This window comes from Suillus fuscotomentosus, assembly GCF_016647785.1.
Source record: "Suillus fuscotomentosus strain FC203 chromosome Unknown F5891scaffold_14, whole genome shotgun sequence".
Lineage (NCBI taxonomy): Eukaryota > Fungi > Basidiomycota > Agaricomycetes > Boletales > Suillaceae > Suillus > Suillus fuscotomentosus.
Genome location: NW_024539526.1, coordinates 676229 through 694533, shown reverse-complemented (window position 1 = coordinate 694533; position 18305 = coordinate 676229). Strand labels below are relative to the sequence as shown.

At 41.4% G+C, this 18305-nt stretch overlaps 3 protein-coding genes across 3 annotated transcripts; all 3 read left to right on the top strand.

Annotated features, from left to right (window-relative positions):
* Positions 1–514: 514 nt before the first annotated feature.
* F5891DRAFT_1185829 (uncharacterized protein) lies at positions 515–3176 on the top strand (the record flags this gene model as incomplete). Its single annotated transcript, XM_041366599.1, has 4 exons — positions 515–931; positions 961–1201; positions 1778–2352; positions 2730–3176. The coding sequence occupies 4 exons, from the start codon at positions 515–517 to the stop codon at positions 3174–3176; spliced, it is 1680 nt and encodes a 559-aa protein (XP_041228763.1).
* Positions 3177–6690: 3514 nt separating this feature from the next.
* Positions 6691–7901, top strand: F5891DRAFT_978213 (uncharacterized protein; the record flags this gene model as incomplete). Its single annotated transcript, XM_041376767.1, has 5 exons — positions 6691–6843; positions 6901–6918; positions 7228–7254; positions 7308–7421; positions 7572–7901. The coding sequence occupies 5 exons, from the start codon at positions 6691–6693 to the stop codon at positions 7899–7901; spliced, it is 642 nt and encodes a 213-aa protein (XP_041228762.1).
* A 552-nt stretch (positions 7902–8453) lies between these two features.
* Positions 8454–10161, top strand: F5891DRAFT_978212 (uncharacterized protein; the record flags this gene model as incomplete). Its single annotated transcript, XM_041376766.1, has 10 exons — positions 8454–8693; positions 8747–9088; positions 9147–9188; positions 9230–9275; positions 9323–9465; positions 9521–9587; positions 9648–9841; positions 9873–9887; positions 9953–9994; positions 10042–10161. 10 exons carry the CDS (start codon positions 8454–8456, stop codon positions 10159–10161), a joined length of 1251 nt encoding a protein of 416 aa, XP_041228761.1.
* Between the last annotated feature and the right edge of the window lie 8144 nt (positions 10162–18305).

The window sequence follows — 18305 nt, the reverse complement described above, 5'->3', positions numbered from 1 at the left end:
ATCTTACAGCCCACCACTGGTTATTGTCACTTTCTTGGAGGCATCTCGAAGCTTAAACAGGTCACTGGTTGCTGTCAATGAGACATGCAGCGATATATCATTGCAGTGTGCATGGACGCAGCACCTGCATGTATCATCACTGCCTTACGTGCGCTCATGCAATTCTGTTATCTCGTTCAGTCGCTATACCTTGATGACGACGATCTCAAGTGCATCTCGGGCACATTCCATGAGTTCCATGCAAACAAGGATGCAATTATTGATGCTGGGGCTCACCGGGGAAAGGGCAATAGACCCATCACTCACTGGCATATTCCCAAGTTAGAACTTATGCAGTGTTGTTCCCAGTATCCATACATCTGGTGTCACAAGACAGTGGTCCGTGGATGTTACTGAACATGCTCATATCACCAAAATCAAAGACCCAGCGAGGTCTAGCAATAATAACAACTACAATCCTCAGATATGTTGACACCTGGACTGTGCAGACAAGTGTTGCTGGTTTGAGCTCGCTATGAGCCTTTTAGATCGTGGACAGTGTGCTGAGGAGCTGAAGGATGTAGACCCTGACATTGATGATGACGTTGACATACATGAAATTTCCCCTGAACCACAGCAGCCTGGACATATACATCCAATCACAAACTATTTCGCTATCGCCAGAGCTCTCTGGTGCAGAGATGAGGGTTCAGTTCCTGTTCCATTGTGCTCATTTAGTGTTGGATGCACAGCCTTTAATCTTGGGTATGATCCGTCCATCAGGAGTATTACCATCAATGAAGTCACTGTGAAATTTGACTTACCTGATCTGTGGCTAGCCATTGCTGACTTTCTCCAGTGTGAGGCTACTCATGGACATCAGCACATTCATGCCATAGGTGGCCCAAGGAGAGCTGGACCTACAGCTGACCTTCCTTTCGACAAACTTCAAGTCTGGTTCAAGATTCACTTGCAAGACAGACTTCCACAACACTCATACCATCAAACCTGCTCAAACACTTAATTGTGCTCCACCCAGTGGTCCCTGGATCCTGGGTCATTATGACACAGTTATTGTGGAGACAACTGTGGGCTATTCATGGCCCAGTAGTTGTCTCTCAGGCAAGTTTTCTGTCTCATATAACGACACTCGTTCTAACATCGACTACTTACCCTGCAGATCACACCATCACTCAGATCAGGCTTATCGTGTGGCCTATTGGTAAGAGTGGCACGCAATGGTCATGGCAAGATCGATTTCTCACCTATGTTCAATGCTTTGACTTATCAAATGATCGCGATGCAAATACACAACTGCACCTGCTCAAGTGGGCAAAATGTTCGAATTATTAATCTGGTCCCTCATCTTGAAGTCACTGCAGATAAGCGCCTCACCGCACATAATAGTATGGAGCATGCTGCAGAGCTTTGGTTGAATGAGTTTTGGGAAACAAGCACCTTCTTCGCCCTATCAGCATAGTATTTGGTTCGAGAAAAGATCAGTTTTTGGTTATGGTAGTGCACAGTACCTATTTCATGCTATTCTGAGTGTACATAGCAACCATTGTTCATCCTGCATGCTATGCCATCTGCTTGTCATTTTCGAATAATTAACCTTGGGAAGAAGCTGTCATCCTTTGTGATGGCTCCCCCAATACATGACACCCAAACAATGGACAAACTCACAAATTCTGAACTTAATCATTTGATACTCGAGGAACATCAACCTGCTAACAAAGACGAACTTACCACCTGTTGACTCATATCTTCCAATCCTTTACCACTGAGATTCCTGTAGCAGAAGAGCTTGCAATTCCTTTGAGCAGTGTTCCTCAAAGTGCAAGGCTTGATGGTCTTCATACTTTCAGTGTTGAACCAGATGGGGTTCCCATGATCAACCTGTACGATACTGAAAAGCATTGGTGGAATTGGGTGCTGCCATCATCATATGAATGCAACTGTTCACCTACAAAACACAGGGAGCAGAAAGGAGTCAAAAGTAACAAGGGAGAGTGGATCTTGGTCAATGAAGCTGCTACAAATGTGGAAAAGTTAACCTACCAAACCATTGATACACCAACCACTGAAGACACAAACATCACCGAAAACAGCCTCTCAGAGTCCATATTGTCTGGTGGAGCAGGGTCATTTGATGACCAGATGCCATCCAGCAATAGCAAGGGTTCATTGGACTCATCCAATGATGGGAATGAAGCGATGGCCGGTGAGGAAGACTTCAATCAATCTTTGACAGAACATATCTTCGGATCATTCTTTAATGTCATCTCTGTTGCCCTCCTTGCAAAACAGCCTGAACTTGCTCAAAAACACCATTTGTCATGCAACTGGAGCACAGCAAACTCATCACACCCAGTACGTGGTGAAGATATCAAATGCAAACCAGATGGACTGCTAGCACATACACACCTTTGGATACCCTTGCAAAGACTCTCAACACTAAAGCATACCTACTTCTGAAACATCAGCCCTGGAGAAGATTCACTCTGATGATCTCACTGTGCACCGGCTATCATGAACTTTGCGTCCACTTGTATGACCACTTGGGTGGTGTCATAAGTGCTTGTACTCATATTGACCAATAACCTAACAAGTACTTACAAATATTCTCAAGTGTGGTCTTCAGTGAACTTGAATGTGTTGGGTACGACCCCTCAATTAACATCTTTAGGCACACACTTGATCAAACAATCAAATCACACTTGAATTGGCTCTCCATCCACATCCTGAAGGACTTAAAAGATCTGGAAGTCAAGGCTGCCAGTGAGGGAAATGGTGAGGGTGAGAGTGAGGTTGAGAGCAAGAACAAGAGCGAGGGCGAGAATGAGGGCGAGGGTCAGGATAATGAGACCACATCTCAGGACACCACTAAAATTAAAAATGATGATGATGACCCTCTGTGCGCACCCCTTCCAGAACCTATTGGCAAGATTCGCGTCTATGACCATTACTACGATATGCTGGAAATTATATTCTCGAGCCAGGGTCTTATTAGGCATGGTTCCATTTGTTACTTGGCCAGGAAAGACAAAGAAGAGTTCATTATCAAGGACCACTGGGTACTGGGGGGAGAGGAGGCTATGAATGAGATCAACATGATGAAGAAGATGAGTGGAGCCTGCGGTGTTCCTACCCTCATCGAGCATTGGTTTGTTGAGTCTGGGAACAAAGTTGATTGAACTTCAAACTATCGGTACAAAGTTTTGCACAGCCTTAAGGGCACATCCTGGACTCATGGTCACCTCATCTTGAAGCCACATGCAAGGCCTTTGCATAAATTCTGCTTGAAGCTAGAGTTGCTCAGCTCAATACGCAATATCATCAAAAGTAAGTTCTATATTACAATACAGTGGCTCAAAAAAGTGTCTCAATGTTTGTAGGTTTTCATGTAAATGTGTTATTGCGAGCCCGGGTGTGAGAATCTGACTAAGCCAAAGGGAGGTCCCAAAAAGCTCCGCTTCTCGGCTACAATTATGTCCCCTATAGCGTGAGAATCCATTGACGCCATGCGAAGATATGGCTATTTTAATTAGGTGACTCATTGGAACACTTTTTTGAGTTTCTATTAAAATATGAAAATCAGATCATTTAGACATGACACCATTTACAAATATATATATAAATGGTCCCATATTGACAATATGGTCTCATTTTAATATCCTGTACATATATAAACCCTTCCAATAACATCATGTCCCTCATAATCAGCATGAAGTCTATTTCCTCTTCTCAAAGAGATAATATCTTTTTTCTCTCCACCTCTGGTCTATCTATCAGGCAGATTGCCTCCAAAACTGGTCTGGAGAAGTCAACTATTGCCAGGGTTATCAACCAGAATATTCCCAACAAAGAAAATGTCAAAATGGGTCGTCCTTCTAAACTTACTCTGCATGACAAAAGAGCTCTTGTTCATCATATTATATCTGGAAAGGCCTCTACTGCTGTTCAAGCCACAAAATACATCAATTCTATCATCACTACCACTATCTCCACTCAAACAGTCAGGAACACCCTCAAGGAAGCCAATCTTAAAGCTGTAGTCAAGAAGAAGAAACCCCTACTGTCACCAGCCCATAGGAAAAGGAGACTAGTATTTGCTTTAAAGCACCAGCACTGGACTATAGAGGACTGGAAGAGAGTTATTTGGTCAGATGGTCAAGAGTATGTTTGGAAAAAGGCAGGAGATCCACTTGGAGAAAAAGAAGTGAAAGGTACTCTTAAGTTTGGAGGAGGAAATATGATGGTGTGGGGCTGCATGGGGTGGCATGGGGTGGGAATTCTATGTGAGGTGGAGGGGAGGATGAATGCAGAGCAGTATGTCTCCATTCTGGAGGAGTGTCTGCTCAAAAGCATGCAAGAATCAGGTATTGATGAAGAAAACATTATCTTCCAACAAGATAATGACCCCAAGCATACCTCAAAGTTGGCCACCAAATGGTTTGAGGACCATGATATTACTGTCCTATCATGGCCAGCACAGTCTCCAGACCTCAATCCCATTGAACATCTTTGGGAATTACTCAAGAGAATGCTTGCTGCCTATCAAGACCCACTTAATGGACTATTTCAGTTATGGAAGAGAGTTGTAGTAGAGTGGGGAAAGATTGCTAAGGAGGAGTGTCAGAAATTGATAGAAAGTATGCCTAGGAGGGTAGCAGCAGTCATTAAAGCTAAGGGAGGAAACACTAAGTACTAGAATTATAGAGATTATGTATAATTGATTCAAACTCAAAAAAGTGTCCCAATGAGTCACCTAATTAAAATAGCCATATCTTCGCACGGCGTCAATGGATTCTCACGCTATAGGGGACATAATTGTAGCCGAGAAGCGGAGCTTTTTGGGACCTCCCTTTGACTTAGTCAGATTCTCACACCCTGGCTCGCAATAACACAATTACATGAAAACCTACAAACATTGGGACACTTTTTGAGCCACTGTATATCGAAGATTTTACTGACCTAATGTTTAGTTCAGAAGGAAGCGGTGAAAGAGCGCAAGGTTCTCCATTGTGACTGCAGTTTGAACAATACTATGATTGAGGACGATGGGAAAGACACCCACGGGATGCTGATAGACTGGGAGCACTTCAGTCAACTACTCAAAAAGACCTCTTAGGTCTATGTGTTTGTGGCTAGCAAAGGACCTAGTGGGTGTGCTTTAGGATGGTATTCCCAATATTTTACCCTATATGCTGGGATATCCCAGCCCACACTGAATACAGTGTCTGGGCTATCCCTAGTATCTATTTGTGATCTTTCCCAATCCCATTCAGGACCACTTTAGTATGTCTCTTGGACATCCCAGTACATTTATTGGGTGGACTTTCCCATCATAATTATGAGCGACAGGGGTCCTTTTGAAAACATTTTTGGGACAATAAAATCTACAATTTGTACATTTATGAGAAGCAATAGTAGGTGTATATATATATAAGGCAATTAGTATACATGTACATTAAATGACAGAATGTTTTGATAGTGAAATAAAAGATATATATCTTTACTTCATATAATTACATTGAAAAGTTCACTTAATGAGATCATCAAAAGTCTACATGGTATTACAGATATCTTTGAAGTTCCTTATAAAGTGAACCAAGGGAGAGGAATTTTTTAGAGATAATAATGTTAGCATTGGTGTTTGGGCTGTCTTGCTAATACTCTCTATATCATCTACTATTTTCACATTATCTGGGCTTTCCCACCAACTCTTTTCATACCATCTGGGCTCTCCCGCCTGTCCTTCTATTACTATCTGGGCTTTCCCATCTCTGAATATTTTATACTAATTGCCTTACATATATATACACCTACTATTGCTTCCCATAAATGTACAAATTGTAGATTTTATTGTCCCAAAAATGTTTTCAAAAGGACCCCTGTCGCTCATAATTATGATGGGAAAGTCCACCCAATAAATGTACTGGGATGTCCAAGAGACATACTAAAGTGGTCCTGAATGGGATTGGGAAAGATCACAAATAGATACTAGGGATAGCCCAGACACTGTATTCAGTGTGGGCTGGGATATCCCAGCATATAGGGTAAAATATTGGGAATACCATCCTAAAGCACACCCACTAGGTCCTTTGCTAGCCACAAACACATAGATCTAAGAGGTCTTTTTGAGTGGTTGACTGAAGTGCTGGGAGTAGGCAATAGCATGGGTAACCCATGGGTTGCCACGAGCTGACCCATACCCATACCCACCAATTACCTATACCCACCACCTAAGGGTTCGGTGGGTCATGGGTTGTAGGTGTGGGTAGTATGAGTTTGGTGGGTCTTATACCCATGGTGGGTAACCCAAGGGTTTAGTATCATTTAGTGTTGAAATCCTGTTGTCATCATAAGTCAAATGTTATACTATGCGGTCTCATTCCATAAAAGGAAGGTTGCGAACACCAGTTCATAAAGTGACAACAGAGGTAAATAACTATCATGGTAATGGTGTTGGTTCTTGTGTCCAATGATAGGGAATGGGCTCAAAGAATGCATAGATAGATGAGAGTCATTCTTTGCTCAAGCACTCTGTGAACATAATATTAATTAAGCAATAGTTTTGTGTACAGGTACTAACTCATTTCAGCCTCGGAATCCTCCTTGGGACACTCAGTCTCACTTTCAGACTCATTGGCCTTGGCACTTGTGTTGGAGGACTGTTGGTGCAGAAATATCGATGATGTCAGCATCATGATTAAGTTCCTTCTCCTCATCTTCACTTCGAATGATAACAGAATAGCTCTTGCTTCTGATGAGAGCCTTTTTGATATAGATAGCCCTAAGCTTTCTTCAAGTTCAGAGTCACTTGCAGCTGCAACAGGTGCTTGTTTGGCCTTATTGAAGGTGAGCTCGTCACCATCACTTTGCTTGCATTTGACAGCCTTCCTGACTGACTGAAAGAATTCCTTGTCCTTCTCTGTGAGTTTCGGCTGATATTTACTGAACATTAGGAAGGATTTGGCTATTGGAGGTGATAGGAGTGACTGATGACTTGTTGATATTAAGGTTTACGTTGTATACGAAAACTATGTATAGTTCTTACACAATCCTGCCAGAGTTTGACATTTGAGGCTTGACACATGATCCATGGTGTGGGTATGGGTGGAGTGGTGGGTCACGAGACCATAACCCATACCCAACCCACCAACTACCCATACCCATGACCCATGTGGGTTACCCATACCCATACTAATGCCTAGCTGGGAGTTCGCTGTTAATATTTTAAAGAGCAGGAACTATGCTGTTGGGGGCACAGTGAGTGTTTTTATTTTGCCAAATAATACTATGTTTTAATAATGAACATTTAGGGCACATTACCCTTCATGCCCCAAGTGCTTCTCTTGCAGCTCCACCTTTGTGATCTGGATGGAGTGGATGAACACAAGAAAGCCTTCTGTTCGAAAGCAAAGGTTGCCCCCCTGGTTAGACATGGCTAACACAATGACCTCAAGTCAATGTTTTACATCTTCATCTGGATCTGTATCAAATTCAGAGGTCCTCTCGGCATGAAACGTAAACTCGATAATACTCATGACTGGATACCACATCAATGATCCACATCCAAATTCAAGTTGTGCTGTGACAGCAAAACATCATTCTTCTGGCATATGGAGCACTATGTCGAGGAACTTAGCAAGCAGTTCCATCCATACTTCAAAAAACTCCTTCCTGTCGCATTGGAGTGGTACCATCTGATGAGAGAACCAATGAAGGTAACCTTTGATGATGTAATTGAGATGCTAGAGAGACATATCACAAACCTTCCAATGAATCAGCCATCACCTGAGCTCCTCGCCTCACGGTGGTTACTTAAAGGCCTCAAGGCAGAACACTTGGCAAGCAGTGGCAAAGAGGGGGAATCACAATCACTCGTAGATGAGACGAGCCATAATAACAAATGAGTCATAGATTACCAATGGACCCTAGAAATTGTACCCAAGTCAAAAAGGAGTAAGACTGGATAGGTGTTTAGCGAAATGTACTTACATAAACTTGACTCTACTGCAAACACTTATGTAATCTCTCTCACTTTGATTTGATATGCATTCTATTCGAGTCATGTTGTAACATCATGAATATTTCCAAATGGTACATCTTCACTTAGGACTTTAACATTTTCTAGTGACTAATACTAACTATGTTATGCCTACACACAGTCGACTCAGCCATCTTCAAAGCACACTTTCAGCTTCGTAAAATTTTCACCTTTACACATGGGCTGCAGTTGACTCATATTTCCAGATATTATTTGTAATGATCATTCTCATTCCTGCTACCAGACTACACAAAGCATTTGGGTAAGTGTCTGATTTAATTGGTACTACTTGTTATTACTCCCAGCTACAGCCCCAGTCATACCTGCCTGCAGTAGCCCTAAGAAGAAGAGAACAAAGCATAAAGCTACGGACTCTGATGGGCAAGAGATTTCAACCAAGAAATGACGGGCTGGGGCCATGCCACTCTCCATGTTGCAGCAGACTCCAGATGTAGATAGCCCCTTACTCTCTCGGCATTCTGGACACCCAGGCACAGGAACAGGAGGTAGAGCCAATCAACTTGAGAGAATTGGTGCCCTTGTGGGTGCCCCAGCACGGACCAGCCAACCCAAGGGCTCTACCTCCCTCAATTTGAACATTCCGGTCAACCCTCTTGCTCCAGAATCAGTTCGTAAGGGTTGTGGAAGTCGGGCAAAGGTAAGTCTATTATTCTACCCATAGTTACAGATGTCGACGCTGAATATATTTAGAAACCTCCTCCACCATATAGTGCCTCTGAGCTGGTGGATCCCCCTGCTGCAACTTCCACTAAAGCTCAGGGAAAGAAAGCCAAGGCGACGAAGACTGCTGTTATCCCTCCCTTGAGCATGGAGGCATCAGACATCCAATCCAGTTTTCATCAACATGAAGCTGGTGCAAGCTTTTCTCAACACATTGTTCCCCCGGGCACAGAACCTGACTTGCAAGCACTCAACAACCCATATGTAGCTACAGCAAGGGAGAAGGTTGCCACAATGTGTCTTCCTGCTATCACTACTAGATCTACAAAGAAAGATTTTGTGCCACCAATACCTTCAAGATCTACATCAGCTGTACATCAATCTGATCACATGTTCTATCAAAATTTGGACCCTACCCTTTGATCAGCAGATGATGGAAGTGGTCAAAAAGATTCAGAATCAGACACGTCTAGTGAGAGTAGTGATACAAGTACTACTGATGACAAAGAACAGGAAGTTGGTTGGGGAGCATCAAAGGGATACCTTACTGCGCACCCTGGTGAGTCACTGGTTAGGTTGTCATCATGTGTGCTAAATGAGTTATAGGTTTCTCAAAGAAAGTATTACCATCTCAACCCCAGGTCACCACTGCTCTGCCGTCAGACTTCAAGTTCCAATATTCCCATGATGAAGACAATAATATAGCATTGGCTGTGGAGGATAGTGCCTCCAGCGATGATGACATCCAGGTATGTTTCACTTGTTTCCCTGGAGTGCGCTAATTTTTCTGTCTTTTTTTTGCAGCTGGCGGCCATTGAACCCAAGCCAGATGATGTTTTACTCCATCACCAAAAGAAAAATGGATGCCCCTGTGTTCCTAATCCCAAATTTCTTGATCTCCTCTGATCTTCCGACACAACATCAATCAAAGTGGAGGAATCAGAAACCAAAGCTTCTATGGTCAAAGCACCAAGATCCAAGGAACTGTCTGAGCCCAAGCCCACTCAACTTGGCTGGTACCTGCCACACTGGAAGGCCTTCCTTGAGGATGCCAAAGGGGATTGCTATACACAGCACACAATCGAGAATGCATTCCCAACTTTGGCCGATGATCTACCCATTTCCGTCACTGAAGCTCTCACATCATCTCTTGTAGAATGACTTGAAGGCAGTAAGCAGCTCAAACTAGGTATGACCTTTTCTTCCTCAAGACATTTTACTCATGACATATACTAGGTCTGTGGCCCAATTACAAGCCTGACATGGCGAAACTGGTATGTATGTCAGTTCTCGCATGTCCAGATTCTAATATTTTGTTATCCTAGCTGTATGAAGATTGGTCAACCTGGCACTCCGATTTGAAGAAAACAGCAGTTGCCATAGCACCCACCATATACAACCTCATCCCCTCACCCGAAGTCGCTATGCAAGATCGTGTGACATAGGTACAGAATACCGCTAAGGAGCTTTTGCACAATTCACTTTTTCTTTGCAATGGTGTGGATGAACTGGGGAAAACTAATAATGCTACTCACCCTGCACTCTGGGAGGCCACCATCAGTTTCTTATATACTGGATCTTATTGTGTTGCTCACAGGAGGCTGGATATTTTCAAGAAGGAGATACTGTTGAACAGCCTAGCTTTGATTTGCACTGTGGTATCTTTTATTCATCTATATTATACACTATCAACAACTGATTGAAGCTGATTTTTGTAGTACCATTGTGTCCTGGACGGCTTTATCAAGAATGGCAATGGAAAATCATTCCCAAAATTTTCCACTAAAGAATACAGCATCATCTACCAGTCAATGATTGCTCTACTTGAGGATGTCAAGAATAACCCATACCATGAACCTAAATTGATGCAGCAACTTCGCGAGTAGGCCGCAGAAGGATGGTGAGTCTTTATTTAACCAAGTATCAGATGCTCATTGAACTCATGCAGTGCGGAGTCTTGCAAGCTCGACGGGAGGGACATGACAAAGCATAATTATTTGCGAGTCATTCTGGATTAGGTTTCGGGTGTTTTGCTTTCATGTGTTCCTGTCATCGCTTATACTACCACTTACTACTACATGTTTCCGTTTATCTGTGAAATGAATATATTTTGGTGATTCTGCTGATTTTTAGGTTCTATATTTGCAGTTATTTGCCTATTTTTAAATGTGAGAACAGTGGTGCGAGAATACCTGCTACTGGATAGTAGTATACAATAAGATTTGTGGTGAATTGTGTACAGAAATGAAGTTCTTGGGGTGTCTGTGAATGTCTGTACAAGGATTGACAGGGAAAGGTGTTACTGTAGTAAGCTATCCAGAAGGGACCAAGCTGTCTGCCTCTCACGCTGTACAGCTCTTTACAGAACTATATAGAACCCAGTAGTTTACTAATGTAGCATCAACCTCCACAGCAAGGTTTTGTACATCCATAATATGAAGTCAGAAATCCCTAAGAGCACAATAAAGTCCATAGAGTTCAAGTTTGGGCTGGGAATAGCATGACTCTGTGTCTCCCATTGGTAGAGAACCATAGCGTGTGGGTCTACACTTTCTATTGCCATCAATCTGCGATAGGATAATTCCTACAGCCATAAAACTAGAATCAACTGATAAATCACTGAATTTGGGGAGGCATAGTCTATGCTTCCCATAGCTGGAGCTGAACAAATTCTCTTTTTCAATATCTCAAATGCATCACTTTGTTCATCTCCCCAAATAAATGGCTCATCTTTCTTCCAGAGGCAAGTGATAGGCTTGGCTAGTTCAGAAAAGCCTAAAATCCAAATATGAACAGTTCCACATAGGCCCATGAAGCCTCTTGTTTCTTTGACTGTGGTGGGAATAGGCCAGTTCAGGATTTTGGAAACCTTGTCCATATCTAATAACCATCCTTCTGGGGTACATCTTTGTCCAACTATGATGACATCTGGCAAACAGATCTGTATCTTTGTCACAGAAAATATAGCACCAACATCCTTGATATGGTGTATAATTCTATGAACATCAACAGCATGTTCCCAAATAAATTTCTGTATACCAGGATTTTCTTTTAAAACCTCTGGTTTGTCTTCTTCATCTGGGTAAATAGACTTAGGTCCTTTCACTAGTAAGTCATCAATAAAACATTTTCAACATGTAGAATTTCCTCTTGAAGAACAAAGCTAGTACACCTTTGAATTTGGCAGGTGCATTTGTATATCCCATTGATAATGCTATTAACCATAGCAATCACAGGAGAGTGAGGAAAGCTGTTAAGTCTTGACTGTCTGGGTGTATTTTTCTGACATCAAATCCCCAGAATAAGTCAAAAACAGTGTAACACTGTTTGCTTGCAAATGACTCTACAAAGTCATCCATAATGGGAATAAGGCCAGCATCATGTATAGAAATTTTGTTAAGTGGCTGAAGGTCATGAACTAACCACAGTTTTCCATTTTTCTTGAGTACACCAAACCAGGGAGAATGATAAGCAGACTGGCTGGGTTTATACACTCCTACATTAATCTTTGTACATAGTAGATCAATGACCTTTTGTCGTATTTTAGGGGGAAAAGAAATATTCTTGTATTTCCATGGTTTATGTGGGATAGTAGGAATAATGTAGGGGGTGAAATAGGATTCCTTAAGGGTACTACAATTGGTTTCCTCAAATGCAAGTGCATCTTGATTTAAATGCATCACATGGCAGAATAATTTTTCTTCTTCTGGCCACAGAAATCCAATAGAGTTGATATTCAGACTCTCCATATGTTGGGTAAGTCTTTCATTTGAAATGAATTTGGAGGGATTGGGAGTTAAGGGAACCATAGTTTCCAATGGATTATGTGGAAAATGCCTGGATACACATGCATCTTGGGGGAATATACCAGAAACAGGTTTGACTTTCTTGTTAACTTGTTTGTACATTGTAAGAATAGGAGTATAGGTAGGATCATTCAAGTCAGAAGATTGACAATCAAATATAATATCTGCATCATCATAATCTGAATCTGAATTACTAGGATCCTCCAAAGAGATTGGTATGATAGCTTAAGGCTCAATAAAAGGCTCCTGACTATCTTTTTGGTACATCATATAGTACTCTTCAGCTGTTTGATATTCTGGAATATCCTCGGAGTACACAAGTATAGGTTCTTTAGAAGATATCTCTGCAAAATCTTCACAAAATATAGCAAGGCTAAATACTTTTGAAGTGATACTTGTGAATTCCTCAAACTTCACAGTAGAATTTTTAAATGGATGCATTGCATTATAAACTATGCTAGTACATAATGTCCCTAGTAATGAGGACACATAAGAATAATAGGGGAGTTTTGGATACAAATACAGGGCTATAAGACAGGCCCAAAGCAATACAAAGCCAAAAACAACATGAGAAAATGAAACTCAATGGAAAAGATGTAGGTACAAATATACAAAAATGCAAACCAAATGAATACAAATAAACATGGTTGCAAGCAAAGATAAAAGAAAAAAAATAGGACAATTTTTGGATTTTCAAAGAATATAAAATACAAAAGATAGACATACAAAAACAGAGAGCACAAATGATCAAAATCAAACACAAACACGAGAAACACAGTCACAAACAGGCTGTGGCTAGACAATGACATCAGAGAATGTACATATGAGCCACCATAATGATTAAGTACCTCAAGACTAGAGAAAGAAGACAGGACCTCCCTCAGGTCCCTTGTCATCTCGATTTTGGCCTTTTTGGTGAAATCCTTTGTCATTAGGATCAGTGTCATTAGAGTCAGAGTCAGAGTCAGAATTAGAGTCATCCTTGAGAATTCGGCTAGAAAAGATCTCAAAACAAACAGGTTGAATACCTTTCTTGGTCTGAAAGGAGACCAAAATAACTTCAACTTGTTGAATACCAAGCTCATTATCATGAGCACATGCAAATGCTATGATGTCTGAACCCTGCTGCTTATCGAGAAGATTCTATTAAGTCAGAGCATGCACAATATTAGCATTAGGGTAGGGCATGTACAGTGCATTGTTGATAGTTGATGCAAGCTGGTGCTCACCATAAAACTCTGTGACAGTAGCAATGGTATATAGGTGCTCTGTTTCATTGTCAGAGAAGAAAGGATTGATAGGAGGGCACGAAGGCTGATAATGGGAGGCTGGAATATGAGTTCTCATGCAATAGTGCTTTTCGCATGTGAGAATGGAGGGCCTTTGGACTATTTCAGTCAGGACACGAGCAGGAAGGGCATCTTCAACCATAGCAATAGTGCCTCGAGCATGTGCTCAATGGTCAATGAGCTCTGAAACATGCTTGGATCAGTCTTGTTCGGACCTTGGTTCAAGAATTGGATAAGGTAAGGGAGAGTCAGATAGACTATTAGAGTCCCCTGAAAGAATGTCTGAAGCTGAGTCCCAGTCAGTTGTAATGAGCTAATCTTGACAATGTGAGAATGCATACACAGCTTGTATAGCATCTGAAATAAATATAGTATGGGTGTCGGTGTTAAGACCATGCACAAAGGGTAGGACTGATTCTGAGGGGCTTGGCTTCAGCTCGTGCGCTGCGCCCCTTACCCGAGTATGTGCCCTTAATTTCAGATTGGTGTCCGAAGAAAGTCCGAAGACGTCCGAAGGCACGGGAAACTTCGGAAGGACTTTCCGGACAGGTACAAGTAACTTCCGGATGAGTGTGGGAAAGTTCCGGAAATTATGATGAGGTTTCATCCTGATACGGATATGTATAATGGCTACTCAGGACTTGTCCTGAGTAGAAGCAAACAGAGGAAAGGCTGCAAGGACAAAGTCTGAAGCAGAATAGGTCCGGAGGACCGCGGGAAAGTTCCGGACAAACTTCCGGAACTTTAGAGGAGCGGAGCTCTGGCCTAGGGAGAAACTCCCTAGGCCTGAGATGGATATCAACTAAGTTGGAAGACTGGAACTGATATGAGGACTTAGAGTGAAGACTAGTGCGAGGACTAATATGATATTCAGACTGAGGTACTACAAGACATATACATGAGTTTATATACTAAGAGAAGTAATGGAAGGATCAATAAGCAGAGTCCGAGGCTATGTACGAAGCATATGCAAAGGTTAATAAATGCGAGTCGGAAATGAACATAGGTTAATGGATCAGTAAGCATACCGGTAATAGATATAACTGAGGTACCGGGAACAAGGAATACCGGATAGGCTGTGTTAACATTATATGCACAGGAAATGAATCAAGAAGCTTATCGTATATTGGATAGGAAATGTATCTATACGTCGGATAGGATCGGATTGGACTGGATCGGATGTGGTCCGGATGAGATGCGTGGATATGCAAGATATAATATTAGGGCAATGGGACAAGGGTGAACGATGCAGGCTAGCTGCGAAGGTAAAGGGATCTGGATGTGGATGTGTGGAGGTGTAGGGATCCGGATGGATAGAGGACTGCAGACATGGATAGGATATCTGAAGGTCCGGATGAGGCATGGGAATATTATTGGATGTAGGTCCGGAATACGGGATATGACAGTCGGTAACACAAGCATCATATGAGACATATGGAGGTGGAGGTGAAAATGATGTGTGTATGCCATCCTCTGTCAGTCCTAGATGAATTGATTGGTACATGTTGATTTATTGGTCCTTCAAAGACACAAGCATCAATGCTGTAGAGTCAGAAAATATTATATGAGGGACAATAGGAATGTTGTAATTCTTGAATTGAGAATGGAAAACAGATATATTAGGGTCTTGTATGCTAGTGTATACATTAGTACTACAGTCCGTCAGATCATTAATAGAGTTAGCATTAGGGAATGACATGAGTATACCCATAGGTATCTGTGGTAATACCCCCACCCCCACCCACCACAAACCCACACCCACACCAGTAGGTGTGGGTTTATTCATGGGTACCAGGGATGGCTACCTATACCCACACCCATAGAGGGTATACCCATGGGTATGACATCAATAATTGGTACTACACACTTAGATATCTTAATGAATGTTATAGTAGTACTGGAGACAAATATACTGCTAATCTCACCTTGTTGATTGGCAGTCATTTGAGAGAGATAAAGCTAAATAACAATCCAACATCAGTAAGTCTCTGAAAAATGCAAAAATAAAAGTTGACATTATCCTTGTAATACTAGTTGAGACAACTCTATTGTGAGTCTTATGTTGTTAATCAGTAGTAATTTGAGCAAAATAAAAATATATATTGATGAGTTTGGCCAAACACAAGTTGTCATTATCATTATGTATCTTGATGAAAATTGTAGTGCTATTTGAGGTGAGTCTATGGCTAGTTTATCTTATCAATTAGTTAACATATTAGTAGCATAGAGATTGAACACTACTGAACCAAAGTTCAAAGTTGTGTTTCGATAATTTTCTTGCCTACATACCCACTGTGTGGGTGTGGGTATCCTAAGTGCCTACCCCCACCCATACCCCTGGGTACCCACACCCACAACCCACAGTGGGTGCTGGATACCCATGACATTGCCTAGCTGGCATACAAGCCCACATTTGTGTGTACTTGTTGTCCAAAGGCAGCAGGTGGAGACATGGTGCATTGAGATACGTTGTCGAGCAATGATGGATATCTGTGGACAAGATATGGAAGTTCTGTGTCAAAAGGTTTGAGTTTGGCATCCAACATTTTGATGTCGAGCATTGCATTCGATTCAAATACATGCACTAAGATTCAAGTGTGTTTGTTACTCAAAGCATGAAACACACACAAAACAAACATACCAGATGTGTCCACACATGAAATATTGGGAGTGCCTTCAACAGGCGTAATGGTCAGAATGTTTTGAGGCTCATATGCAAGCACATTGTGCAAATAACAGAGTTCTCACAATGAGAGACTTTGTCGTTCAAGGCCCTAAGTCTTGGCCTGGGAGGAATGACAGTAGAAAGGCCAAATTATTAATACAATTGAAAGAATTTGTTAAAGGAATTAGATGGGGGCATGAAACAAATGTTTCGATGTTTGAAGGATGGGTGCATGACAAAATGAATGTTTTGACATTCAAAGGACATCCACATGATAAAACATTGATAGAATTGATAGAATGGGAGAGATGAGAATGTGAAATCAAGGATTCGGCATTTGAAGGATGCACACATGACAAAACAGTGTCCAACAATTCAAATTGCCAAGTTTCAGCGCCGCAAGGCAGAGAATTAGCACGCACTGTCAAAAACAAGTGTTGAATTTTTAAAACATGTCTAAAACTTGAAAAATATGATAACACACCTATATCAGTCCTTTCCCAGTCTCTTCCTACAAAATCTCCTTCCTCAGGCTCCAAATCTAAGCTGTATCCGCCAAAAACAGAGTCTTGTACATCTGGATCTTGAACGAAGTGCTGGAGTTAGAAAGCTGTTCCTGGGTGGTTAGTGAGTTAGAAGATACCTTACCTTATCCTGAAAGGACAGGGGAGTAAGCAGGTATTGCAGGATATTGGATGGATGGGGTAGGGGATGGTATAGGAGTATTTGGATAGAGAGATATAGTAACAGCGCTGTTTTCCACATTCAAACTCAGCTAGAATTTGCCGAATGTGCCTAAAATGGAAGTCAGAGACTGTTTATTTGAATTTCGATACATATTAGATGTTTGGCTATCCAAAAAGGTAGTGCAAGCATCTGTAGCATTTGTGAGAGAAAATTTGGAAGGGATGCAATTAATTTGCGTCTTCTAGCCTCTTTTAACCCAAAAGAACCTATGTTCTTTGCAAATTCTAGAGTTTGTGATATCATTTATGACATCATCTATGACATCATAATGTGCTGGAAGATTCTGAATATCCTCAGCTCTGGTTAGAGTAGGATAATCTGAATTTGGATTATACATATAAATACTCAAAAATTCATTATTTTCAAGTCTTTGGGATCTTTAGTAACTCCAAAAAAGTCAATATTAGATAATCCAAGTATAGATGAAGTAGATTCTGGAGAATCTATCATCAAAAATTTTGTAGAAATCCTGGAATTAAACCAGGTAGATGGTTCAAATGTCCATTCAGGATTTGTTCCATCTGAAGTACATAGCATTTCATGTGTAATTTGAAGACTATGTGGATCTTTGAATACAAGCCATGATCCATCTTGATGTGAATCTATGCTAACATAATTTCTGTGTTGTCACGGTCTTCCTAGCAATAGACTAAAAGGTACATGATCTCCAACATAGAGATTTGCTTGAGTATGAACTCTACCACAAGTAAGTGATACATTTTGAACTAGGCCATGAAATTGGCCTTCTCCGCCATTGGCATCATTCATTGAAATACTATGCCTAAGATCAACTGGACAATTGATCTGGGTTTTCCAAACTTGGTGACTAACCACATTGAGTTGACTTCCTATGTCAATAATGGCACTAATAGGTTCACCATCACAATGCATAGTCATTCATATTAATAAACTGCATGTTTTGGTCCAAATTGAATGTGCTTCAATCTTAGGTTCAGTAATCAAAGGCTTTGGTTTAATCACATTGGCTAAAATTCCTGATAGCTCACATGATGCACCAAGTATCTGTCCAACCTCCAATGAGACTGATGTCCTAAGAACTGATTCCAAAACCTTCTCTGGTT